The following is a 12,662-nucleotide window of genomic DNA, read 5'->3' as shown; positions in this document are numbered from 1 at the left end:
GAGCTCAGTCCAGTCCCTGGACTTTGGCTGGTCTGCTTGGAAATGACCTCACTTTCCCTTCCTGCCCCTCCTTCCAGTCTGTGATGAGGACTGCCAGTCTCTGGGAACCTTGCTTCCTAGCTGAGCCCTCACCAAGTTTAGATAATATGTAAACAGCAGGAAACCAGGGAGACCCAGCATGGTCTCCAAGCAGTAATTCAGCTGGACTGTTCTGCCTCTGTCCAGAGACCTCCATAGAAGCACAGACTCAGGGACTGAAGAGTTTGTATCACTGTCCCAACACCCACCCCACCCTACGTGAAGTACTAGCACTGCCCTGCCACAGGATGAAATGTAGCTGCTGAGGTGGTAAGAGTTGTACAGTTTGCACCCCAAAATAAGTATTTTTACCATTGCTGTGAAGTTAGATCTAACAAAAAATAAAATGGTGGCTGAATTCAGAGAATCAACCCGACATCACTAAAAAGATTCTGAAGATTTCTACCTCTGGCTGAACATTCTAAACAGCATTTTGCTTAAGAGTAAAATACATCTGGGTATATGTTTCCACCAGCATTATGGAATTTTTTCTTGGGATTTTCACTGCTTTTCTGCTCTTCCTTCAGAAATGCCTTTTTAGAAGGTTGGGGATAGAGGAGAAAGAAGGAGAGAAAAAGGAATGGACACTTTTTAAAAGACCCTTACTCGCCCGGCTGGCATAGCTCAGTGGTTGAGCATTGACCTATGATCCAGGAGATCACAGTTTGATTCTGGGAGGTCAGAGCACATGCCTGGGTTATGGGCTCAGTCCCCAGCAAGGGCATGCAGGAGGCAGCCGATCGATGACTCTCTCATCATTAATGTTTCTCTCTCTTTCTCCCCCCCCCGTTCCTCTCTCTGAAATCAATAAAAATAGATATTTTTAAAAAGAATAATAAAAAAAGACCCTTACTATATACCAGGCATGATGCTAATTCATTCCCATGCTTCCAAGCCTAATAGTAAAGGCTCGATCCTGTCCACACTCACTGGGTGTGACCTTGGGCAAGCTACTTAACCTCTCTGTACCTCACCTTCCTCTTCTGTAGAACAGGAACAATGCTTCCTACTGCATAGAGTTGCTGTAAAATTAAATGAGATAATGCCTATGAGATTAGCACAGTCTGGCACGCATTAAGGACTCCGTAAATGCTGGCTCTGCTTAATCCCCACAGCCACCTTTCAAGGCAGTTGTAACACCCCCATTTTATAGAAGAGGAATCGGCAGCTGTGGGGACAGAAACTGAGGTGACCCCACAGTCCTTACTGTGTCCACTGCACCACGCAAGACTCCAGCCAGGCCTTTTCGACATGCGGTAGTGGTGGGCAGAGGGATTCTAGGACCCATGTCAGGGTCCAAGAGCAGGAAAATTTGAAAAGTCAGGGCCTGGAATCCACTTATGAGGCTCTGTAAAGAGCAGAGTGACAGAAAATGTTCCAGGCAAAGAAAACAGTCTTGTAGAGACCCTGAGGTCAGGACTAGCTCAGCTGGTTTGAGGAATTAAAGAGGGGCCAGTGTGGTCAGAGCAGAATGGGCCAAGAGGAGAGTGGAAATGAGACAGAAGGTCACAGAGGAAGGCAGGGCCAGATCCATGCAGGATTTCAGGGGCTGGTGTAGAGTCTGGATTTTGCCAGATGTGGAATGAAAGAACATCAAAGGTTGCATGAAGCAGGGGAATCACATGACCTGCTGCCTTATCTGAGGACATCACCCTGGCTGCTTGTGTAGAGAATAGACCTTGGGCGAAGGCCAAGGGGGAAACAGGGGTGCTGGTTGGAAACAATAGAGACTAGGAAGTGCACATGAAGGGGAGAGAGGGGCAAATCAGGCTCTGTTTTGCAAGTTGAAATGACAGGACCTTGTTTTGCAAGTGGAAGTGACAGGACCTGGTGACAGGGTGTACTTGAGCCACCCTCGAGAAATCCAGGGTGTCTCCAGGTTTCCAGCGTGAGCAGTGGAACAGATGGGCCCTGACAGAGCTGGAGAAGGCTGGAGGCTGTGACTTGACCTGTGAAGTTTGAGATGCTGGTGAGATAGCAGAGGGACATGCTAACTATATTCAGAATTTTGACCTCTTAAGACAGGCGGGGGCTATTTGGGAATCGTCAACACATACTATTTAGGGAAAGGTTAAGAACCTCCGGGGAGTAAATAAACAGAGAAGAGGACCAGGCCTGGTCATGGGGGCCTCTAACACAAAGGTCCCTAATAGAGGAGGCACTTGCATGGAGGCGCAGAAGGTGTGGTGTCTGGAAGCCCTTGGTCCCCACCAAGGAGACTGGCAATCTGGAAGTAACTGAGGACCCCCCAACACCCTGCCCTTACCTCCTCGCTGAGAGGACTCCCACAGCCCGTCTCTCCACTGCCTGCCCTGGGGCGGCATGGTCTGGCCCTCCAGGAGCCAAGGCCCAGCCTGACTGCCTCCAAATGAAGCCTCACCAACGGACCACTCTCTGAATGGGCAGTATGCACTGCCTGGCAGGAGATGGTCTCCTCTCTGGTGACTCCAAGCTGGATGTACCCCTAAAGTACTAGGTAGAGTGTGGTGCCAGTCCCTGGCAGGCCGCAGGCCGCTAGAGCCAGCCGCCCTTTCCCAGGTTCTCAGAATGCGCTTGGTTTGGGGCCCTGACTCCTCCCGCCTCAGTGCCTCTGGTTCTGGCTGCCTATCACAGAGAGAGGCCGCTTCCCTTTGAATCGAGGAATGCCAGCTCAGTGGGCCTGGGTGTTTCCATTAGCTTTGCACAGCCCTTTCTTCCCTCAGAGAAACTTCAGAGAGCATCTGCCCCACCCCCAGGAGGCCTGTCCCACAGGACCAAGTCCCACTCTGTGCTCTGCATCCTCTGCAAAACAGTCTGCTTTCTTTTTGTATGTTCTCTGCAAATATTTAATTTTAAAAAAGAAAATGAAAACAGGAAATGACCTTTCTGGTATATTTGGAAAACAATTTGGAGCTGTAATGGAATCTGCCTGAGCACTGACGACTAATATCTGCAGACTTGGAACAGACTGTGTAGCTGTTGGCAGAGCCTGGGGCCTCCTCAGTTTATGAAGCTGGGGGGAGAATGAAAAACCAAGGAAGAAGGTGGCTTCCTTTGGGGGGAAACCTGACAGTACCCAGAGCAAGCACCGTAGGAACCACACCTCTGACCCCGGGCCACTAAGGGAGAGTCTGGGAAGCTGAGTAGAAGGCTCCTCTCTTTTGACCTGGGCATTCAGGGTCAGTCAAATGTCTTACCAGCATCCCGACCCCAGGAGGGCACCGAAATCTCCTGAGGGTGGGGAGAAGGGAAAGAGTATCCCTCTTGAGCACCCTGTAGGGCTCGAGCTGAGAGAGATGTTGAACACCGTGGACCAGGTTGTCTGTTAGCTCTGCCCGGACCACCTGCCATCCAACACTATTACAGATCTCAGCCGAGGGTCACCTCCCCAAGGACGCCTCCCCCAACTGTATGACCTTTAACTGAACCATCCACACACACAACCCTGTTCTCTTCTTCCTAGAACTTATCACAATCTGTGACCATAGATTTACTTACCCGGTCAGTGCCTTTTTTTCTTTTCAAATTGTAGGTGTCTTTTTAGGCTTCAGTGTGTACTCCATTACCTGACATGGTGCCTGGCATATAGAAGGTGCTCAGAAAATACTGAATTAATGGATGAAAGGTTGGGACTAGAAGAGCCTTAGAGATTATATTTAAACTTTCATTATTCACATGGGGGAAAGGAAGTTGGGAGAGAGGAAGGAATTCATCAGGGGTCACCTTCCTGCATGGAGATTGAGCCAGACCTTTGGAAACTGTTATGCTGCAGGGCTGCACACCCCTTGGCCCTTTCTACCCTGGAATCTAGAGCATCGTTCATTCATCAAATATTCATGGAGCTTCACCTATGTGCTAGGCCTCTCAGATATAGCCGTGCACGTGCCAGCCAAGTCGCCACTTTTGTGGAACTTACATTCCACTCAGCACTATAAAGCACAAAAGAACAAAGTATAAGTTTTGGCCTTCTATGAACCATTAAACAGTTAAAACAAAGGAGTTGAGCAAAAATGCCAAAAAGACAGCTTTACTGATACCACCCAACAAAAATTGACCATATTAATGCTTTATTAATGGATATGATCAGTGCCACAGTAGCTTCGGGGTGATCTGGAATTGTTTCCAGGATATATGTGTAAATGAAAAAAGCAGAACGGAAAACAACTTTCTGTTTTAAATGAGAAGGAAGGCAGGAAGGCAGGGAGGGAGCGAGGGAATGTGTATACTGCATAGTGTCTCTGGAAAGACTGAGAAAGCGCTTGCCTTGGGGCGGGTGTCTGTGAGAAGGCCACCGTGCTTACTCTTTTTCCTTTTGTACCTTTTAAGTTTTATGCCACATGCATACCTATTCAGAAACGAAATAATTTTAAAATAAAGTGAATGCTTTTACTGTAAAAATTTAGAAAATACTAAAAGTATTTAAATCATTCATAGTTGAACTAAATAGTATTAATATATGTGATCATATTGAGATTTCATAATATATGTGAACATTTCCCCATGTCTTTAAAATATTCACAGATATTTTAATGCCTGTATCATGTTTCATTTGCACTAGTTAAATATGTATATGCATTTCTGTTGTCTTTTTAGGACATCTGACATGTCCATTTTGGTGTCTTTAGGTTTTGACTACTATAAATAATACTATGATGATCACCTTTGTACAATGATCTTCATGCACAACTTGGATTATTTTCTTAGAATAAATTATTATAAGCTGACTTAACAGACCTACTGACTTAGTGGCTCAAGGATGTGAAGAAAAGTCAAGGTTTCTTGATGCATCTTGTCAGCTCACTCCCCAGAGAGGTCCTGACAGTTTACACGCTCATGGTGTGAGAATCACCATTATCTGGTGAGATTTCCAGCTTTGAGGATTCTTTATTTCCACATTTGGTGTTGACTTGAAAGAGCAGAGTGAGGGAAGAAGACAAATGTTGAAGAAAAATGAAACTATGTGCTTGTGCTGCGGGTCAGAGAGCTCCCTAGATTACCCCCGCCTCCCCCCCCATCTTTGGAACCGCTGTTCCCTGAGGGGAGGGGAGGGGGCAGCTGGAGCTAGTTGGCTTAGTTCGGGTTTTCCAGGATTGGGCTTTGAGCTTGGCATACTTCCCTCTCTGGGCCAGGAGGGTCAGCTTCTTGCACTGGGCATCTTGTAGGGTCAGCTGAGCAGAGGTGGAGCCAAAGCCCAGGGTGTCTGTTCCTTTTAGATGGAGCCCGTAACTCCATCCCACGGTGTCAGATCCTAGCGATACCAGACAAGAACATCAGCACAGCAGGCTACAGTGGGCAGAGCCTTTTGCAGTAGTTCTGAGGAGTCGCCCTGTCATCCCCCCAGATAAGAAAAGAGGGATAGTAGGAAGGCAGACAGGTAGACTGACAGACAGATTCGTGTTTAATTTGAGGAGTACTGTTGAGCATCTACTCTTTGTGCTGGTCGAGAATCTGAGGGTGGAGCAGCCAGAGCATGTGGCTTAGCTGCCAGGATTAGCCCTTTCCGTCTGGTGTGGTGAAAATCCAAATAAAAGTCATTATTCTCATGGAGCCAACATTCTAGTTGGAGGAAAAGAGCTGGGGGAGATGGTGTGGTCTGTACAGGGTCTGTTCCTTCCTGTAGGCAACGGGCATAACTTGGAGGATGAGCCTAGGCCCAAGAGGCAGAGGGGTCCACCTGAGACCTTGCTGAGTCATGGTTAGAAATTTACCTCACTGACCTCAGAGAGCTGTTGTGACAATTGAGTGAGGGATGGAAAACATATAATGACTTGGTAAAAGTTACCTTTACTTATTGTTAGAATTATCTTAATTTTTATTGTTATTACTGCTATTGCAACAGGCCATTCCCCAGTTCAGAAGCTTTGAGCAGTTTACCCAGAGGGAGAGTGCAGGACTGAAACTTATGTGACCTGCAGAAGGAACCACCTCTGGGACTTCAGAGAGGTTTTTGTTATTTGTTTCTTGCTGAGGAGGAACCAAAGCTCAGCAACTAGGGCAGCCAAGAAAAAGACATGCTGGGCGCACCCTCTGCTGGAGCTTGGGGGGATTACCGTAGACAGGATTCAGCCCGCCTTTATTTAACGGGGGTAATGGAAGCCGAGTGGGGAAGAGTCTTGCTAAGGTCCCGTGGCAGAACACAGGGCCACTCTTTCTTTTCTGTATTGTGGGTACCTCCCTGTCTCCCGTGCCTGATCTGTGAGTGCTCCTAATTTATTCTTCAGGTGTCTCTTCTGAGCTAGGCGTCGTGAGATGTGATTCTAGCCCTCCATACTGTCCTCTCACCCCCTTTTTCTCTCTCCCCATCCTATGCCTACCGCCCTTTGACCCTCTCGCCCCCCCCCCCCCCCGCCCGCTTTCTCCTTCTCTCACACGTACACAAACACATTCCCCAAAGCACTTACTGAGCCCCACCCTGGGCACTTTGGGGCATGTACTGCCAACCTCACTTACCTTCTGAAAGCATTACACAATAACTTGAGTGGATAAAAACTTTATCTTTACAAAAATATAGTCTTAGAAGTGAAAGTTCCCCTTAGTCACAAAGAATCACACTTGACAGGTTTTTTCCTGCTTGTATTGCTATCTTTCCCCACAGAAACAGTTTTCTTTTAGGTGTCGTTTTGCAGCCTACATTTTGCAATTTGCAGTTTATCTCAGAACCCTTGTTATGGCAGTACAGGCCTGTCTGGCACATTTCTTTTTTATGAACACTTTATAATTCCTGTAGTGCGTAGCCTTCTGCTGGACACTCTGGTGGCTCCCTATGGTTCACCATTACCGACCACATGCGGTAAACATCCTCACACTGCAGAAAACATTGGCATTTTGCCTGCGTGTGTCTAGAACTGGGATTTGCCAGGCCCACCCCTCCTAGGAGGACTCCCTTCCCACTACCCAAAGTAGGCTCTGCCAAGTATCCAGAGTCAGGCGGTGACTGTGTGCTTTGAGTGCCTTCAGAAAAACCATAGGTGTTCAATGAGAGATACTCGTAGCCCCCTGAGCAGATTGACATTTTTCACATAATAGCAGTAATTGTTGCTGGCAAGTCTGCAGGTGAATGGACGATCTTATGTGCTGCTAGTGGGAATATAAGCAGCAACAGTAATGAATTTAGTTTTAGTTTTTTTCCTTTTTAAAATATTTTTATTGATTTCAGAGAGAGGAAGGGAGAGGGAGAGGGAGATAGAACCATCAATGATGAGAGAGAATCACTGATCAGTTGCCTCCTGCACACCCCCTGCTGGGGACCGAGCCTGCAACACAGGCATGTGCTGTGACCAGGAATCGAACCGAGATCTCCTGGATCCTAGGTGGACGGTCAACCACTGAGCCACGCTGGCCGGGCTCCTTTTTTTTTTTTTTTATCATTTCAGTTGACTTGTGAACAATGTGGTTTGAACTGCTTGGGTCCATTTGACCAACACATTTCAAACCTGCAGTGTTTGGGATCAACTGGCAGTTGGGAGTCTGAGTATGCGGAGGGCCGACTGAGTTATACACAGGTTATTGACTGCACGGGTAGTCAGCGCCCCTAACTGTACCCCTGTGCCATTCGGGAAGGCAACTTGGCAAAACAGCATGTTTTAAAATGATTCATCCTTCCCTTTAGCCCAGCAATTCTACTTCTGGGAATATGCTCTGAGGACTTACATAAAGACCTAGTAGTGTCTGTAATGGTGTAAAATTGAAAAGTACCTTCATGTTCATTTCTAGGGGGCAGATCAGGTCATGGTACATGCAAGTAGGCATGTGCAAAAGTCACCTACGGAGAACTTTAATGAAGTGTTCTAGAGCTTTCCAAAGAGTCAGCTATAAAGTGCAATGTATGGTATGATGCCCAAATGACTTTTAAAATGTATATGGCTCTTTGTATGTGTGATTCTTTTCTCTCTCTAGGCTGTATAGTCAAGCACCAGGGTTGTTAACCACAATCTGTGTAGCATTAACTTCTAATTTCCTATTTTTCCTACCCATGCCATACCCCATCTCTCTTCTAAGCTCCAGCCTCCTCTCTCTCGTACCTATTCTGCCTTTCCCCTTGGAGGGCTCACAAGCATCTCAAAGTTAACATGGTCCAATAGAATTCTTAACTTTGACCTGCAGTCACTCCCCAAAGCATTCCTCCGCTGCTGCTCCCCAGCTCAGGAAGCCACACTTCTGTTCACCTGCTGATTCGTATCAGAGAGCTCATGTCCCCATCACTCAAATACCAAGTCCCGTTGAGTCACCCTCCAAATTACATTTTGTCAAAAAACGTCAGTGCTGGCGACCGGAGCTGTGCCTTCCCTGTAGGATGCAGCTGGACTCACTCCTGCCCTTGTCCCCACAGGCCTGAAGAAGGATGAGACAGGCATGATGGAGGTGGAGTCCTCCTACTCGGACTTCATCTCCTGTGACAGGACAGGCCGTCGGAATGCAGTGCCCGACATCCAGGGAGACTCCGAGGCTGTGAGCGTGAGGAAGCTGGCTGGAGACATGGGCGAGCTGGCACTGGAGGGGGCAGGTCAGAACCCCTTCAGCACTTTTCCGTGTCTCCGTTTCCTCTGCTAGAACAGCCGTCACCCACCCCTGTGGTTGCAGCCTCATGCCCCAGCTCGGATACCAGATGCTCACCAGAGCTTTCCGTGCAGCTATAATTGGCCTTCCCTAGTCACACGACTCTTCACTCTCTGACAAGGTCTCCTGGGTTTAAATGAGCTCCAGCAGAGCAGGGGCCTCCTGTTCTGCAGGCGGTAGCAGGTGTTTAGAAACCACAGGGTGATTGAGTGCGTAGAGGAAACAGCATCTGCTATCCCCTCTGTAATGCCCCTTCCCCTCCCTCCCTTTCCCCACTTCTTCCCCTATAAGTACAACAGAGGAGACTTTGTGGGGGCATGGACCCAACACTGTCATGTTTTTTAATCTGGACAAATAGGCCCAGAGAAGTTGGATAGCTTGCTCAGGGTCACCAGCAAGTTAACATAGAATGAGAACCTGACTGCCCCCAGCACCCTGCCCAAGGAACCACAACTACACCCCTTCTCTGGTCTATCAGCCTTCCCTTATTATGTGGCCCATACTCCCTACCCAGGCACATGAGCCTCCATGGGTCCCACTCTGCTCACCTCAACAGCCTCAGCTCATCTTTCTCCCTCAGTGCCTCTGATCCAGCCAGAGGAAAGTACTTTTATTTCTTAAAAGCCCCTTGTGGGCCTGAACACACCACTCCCGCTGTCCGGTTCTCCCTGCCCTCCCCTTGCCTGGCTCATGTTCCTCATTCTTAGAAGCCCAGGCTGCTCTGCTGAGAGGCCTTCCCTGGCCATATCCCCCTCTCAGACAGAGGGAGGCATATCTTCTCCCTGCCTCTCTAATTGCACTCAGCACAATGCCCCTGCTGCAGGCCGTGAGCTCCTGCACAAGATCTGTGTCTTGTGCCCTTGGTGCCTGGTAGCATTTGGAACATGGTAGCGGTACCTAGTCAATGGCTGTTGATTGTCCAACTGAATGACCAGCATGCCCAGCTGCCACCTGGGCATGCTGCCAGGGGGCTTGTACTCAGGGCTTCTGTATCCTCAGCTCTGGTGAGCTGTTTCAGTCTCCCTCTACCTCAGCAGTTGCAGCCATTTGTCTGTGGATCCAGTACGTTCTAATACCCATTTCCCAAGGGTGCATGACATTTTCCTTCCAGGGTGCAAAACATTAAAAAGGGGACCTAAGAAAGGAATAGTGCTTGCTGCAAGGAAGTGAAGCATTCATGGTAGAGTGCAGGGCAGACTGGCAGAGGAGCCCTCCTCTGGTAGGCCTTGCACTGAGCAGTTTCCACAGCTGGTCTGCCAGCTGTGCTCAGTCCAGCAGACCTGTTGAGGGAATGGGAATCCAGAGTCTCATCCTGCCAGCCGGGCTGAGAATCTGTTTGCTTAAAGCTTCCCAGGGGACTGATGCACAGCATGTTGTGTGCAAACCTGTCCCTGATATTTCCTTATGTGGGGAGCACGAACCTTTCCTTACTTGGCCCCCATAATGAGAGAGAAACAGACAAGGCCTGAAAAAATGAATCCACTGCCAAGCAGTGTGTGACTAGGACACATTTTCAAATGGTGCTCTGAAACTGGCCCCAGAAGTTCCAAGGGTGCTGGTTGGCAAGGAAAGTGCTAAAGGACCTTCTCAAGCCAGAAGAGCTGGGACTGGCACAGAGGAAGCGTTACCATTACCATTGGCTAAGACAATCCCACGTGTCAAACGGCCACATACAGGCCCAACCCGCCCCCCCCCCCCCCCCATGAACAGGCAGAGGTGTCACCAATCCTTACTTTATGGATCAGGAAGCAGAGGCTCAGAGAGATTAAATGTCCAAATTCCCACAGCAAGGAAATGGCACAGCAGAGATTACTGGGGAATCTAACAAGATTCTTTCTGCTGCCAGGGTAGGAGGCTCAGGGTCAAATAGGGCATCACAAGCTGGGAAATTTGTGCCATCTAGCTTGTCCAGCTTCTGGAGGGGCCAAAAGGACTTTCTGGGACCAAGCCTTTGCTACAGGCACCACCCAGGATAGGAAGGAGGTAGCCTGGCAGGGAGCCTGATGTCCAAATTCTGCCTGTGCCACTTTCTACTACTAATACTGCTTCCCAAGACTGCTGCAAGGGCAAAACGAGGGAATGTCGATGATGATGGGCCTTTATAAACCCCAGAGAATGCTGCTTGGTGGAAATTGAATTTCCTGGAAGGACACTGGCTTCCTCCATCACTTGATCTCAGACAAATCAGTTCACCTCTCTGAGCCTCGGTTTTCTTATCCGTATCATGCTCTTAATGACACCTCCAGGCTGCTCTGTGGATTGCATGGCGCTTGGTACAGGGTGGTGGTTCTCGGTCATGGGAAAGGCTTAGACTAAGGATACAAAGACAGAGGCCAGAGAGGAAGGTGTGGCCGGTCTGGTGAGGACACAGCACATGAAACAGTCATAGGTTCCACCCCTAACCCTGATGCAGGCCATGCCGTGGTACTCCCCTGAGCTGGCCTAGTCAGATGCCCTTTTCTGTCTTCTAAGAACTGCCATTGGCTGAGCACCTCCTATTTACCCTCTCCTTCTGGAGAACCCGCACAAGTGTCTTGACCCTCAACAGCCCTTCACCTGTTGCTTTTAGCATGCATCCATGATTCTGGCCTTTAATTGACTTTAATTACACTAGTAATACCACATCATTTTCTTTGTAAGCGTTGAAATGTCAGAGACCAAGTTAAAGTTCCCTTTGGCTACCTCCAGCCCCTATCCTGCACCCCAGGGCTCATCCACTGTTAGTTCAGCTGGGCCCTGCCAGACCCCCTCCTGTGCTTCACGTTTGTGTACATGCTCTTCTCTCCAGAAGGACAGGTGGAGGCAGGCACCCCAGACAAGGCGGCTAGCAACCAGCCGGAGAGCAGCGACGGGACCACCTCATCTTGAGTCTGACCTTGCCCAAGGAGGCTGGAAGAGAGACCTGCTGTCTACATCTGGGCAGGGAGCCCTGGCACTGGCCTGGCAGCCTCTTCTCTGAGCCCCCTGTTCCAGGCAAGTGAGGCCAGACTGAAAGGCACCCCCAGGGGCCACCATGGCCCTTACCCTGGGAAGGCCCTCTGCCCATACCCACAGGCTCCACGCTACCACCACCTCATCATGCCAAGATACACTTTTAAGACACTATAACCACAGGATGTTATTTATTCACTGGGCTCTGGGACTCAGGGGCTCCTCTCCTGGGCAACCTGGGTAGGGACCATGTCCCAGCTCTGCCCCCTCTTCTCCAAACCCATCCGTTTAGGTCAAGACCTTCTGATCCCTTTTTTAAAAAACTCTTGAACTTTTAAAAAATTTTAAACCTTTTTCAGCAGAGAGGAAAGGAGCTGACAGTCAATTCACTTTTTTTTTTTTTAAGCCATTTTAATCTAAACTCTGAGCAGCTATGCAGCTCTGAGGTTCCCTCATGGAACTTCACAGATCCAGTTTTAGGGAAGGGATTTTTGTGCTCAAAACTACTGATCAACTCTGCCCTTTCTTTGTACCAAGATAAATAACACCTGGAACCCAGGAAATAAATGCTGGTGATTTGTGTGACTGGGTTAAGATTATTATTTCTCCTTTAAACAGCAAAAGCAGGGCCTGGGCCTTGTTTTCCCAAGTCTGCAGTTAGCTGGGACCCATTGCTGCCCAGGCTTCCGCAGGAAAAAATACCTGAGAAAGATGCTGCTGCTCTGCAGAGGCTCTAGCCCTGCTCTTTGTCCTGGTGTCCAAGGGATCTTCTATCCTTCTACCCCCAGCAGTCCACAGCTTCAGGAACCCCAAAAGGAAGGTTTTTCTCCCCCTTAAAACCTAGAACAGGAGGGGCTAAGAGTTCAGGGGTCATGTAAACAGACAGTGCCTCAAGAGAAGCCTGGTTTCTTCTGGAGGGAGGGAAGGCTGTGGGCCCCCCTCAGCCACAGCATGGGGAGCTCTGGCTTCCCATTCACAGCTTCTGCTGGGATCTTGAGCACTGCCACTGGGCAACTGCCCGAGTCTGTGAGTCCCAGAGGCTCCTTCTCTCACCCCACCCAAGCTGTCGTGCCCAAGACCACACATCACATGCTACATGACACCAGCCATTGACTTTA

The 12,662-nt window shown here is 49.0% G+C and overlaps 1 protein-coding gene across 1 annotated transcript in view; it reads left to right on the top strand.

The window, feature by feature from the left end:
- Positions 1–12,129, top strand: part of PKIG (cAMP-dependent protein kinase inhibitor gamma) — a 28,027-nt gene extending 15,898 nt beyond the window's left edge. Inside the window, exons 3-4 of the mRNA XM_016219377.2 lie at positions 8,387–8,560; positions 11,402–12,129. Coding sequence (XP_016074863.1) covers positions 8,410–8,560; positions 11,402–11,481 — 231 coding nt within the window. The 5' untranslated portion in view covers positions 8,387–8,409 and the 3' untranslated portion in view covers positions 11,482–12,129. The remainder of the gene's footprint in view (positions 1–8,386; positions 8,561–11,401) is intronic.
- Positions 12,130–12,662: the final 533 nt, after the last annotated feature.

Source organism: Miniopterus natalensis, chromosome 7 (genome assembly GCF_054644295.1).
Source record: "Miniopterus natalensis isolate mMinNat1 chromosome 7, mMinNat1.hap1, whole genome shotgun sequence".
Lineage (NCBI taxonomy): Eukaryota > Metazoa > Chordata > Mammalia > Chiroptera > Miniopteridae > Miniopterus > Miniopterus natalensis.
Note: the sequence above shows the minus strand (reverse complement) of the source record. Positions and strands in the feature narration are given on the sequence as shown.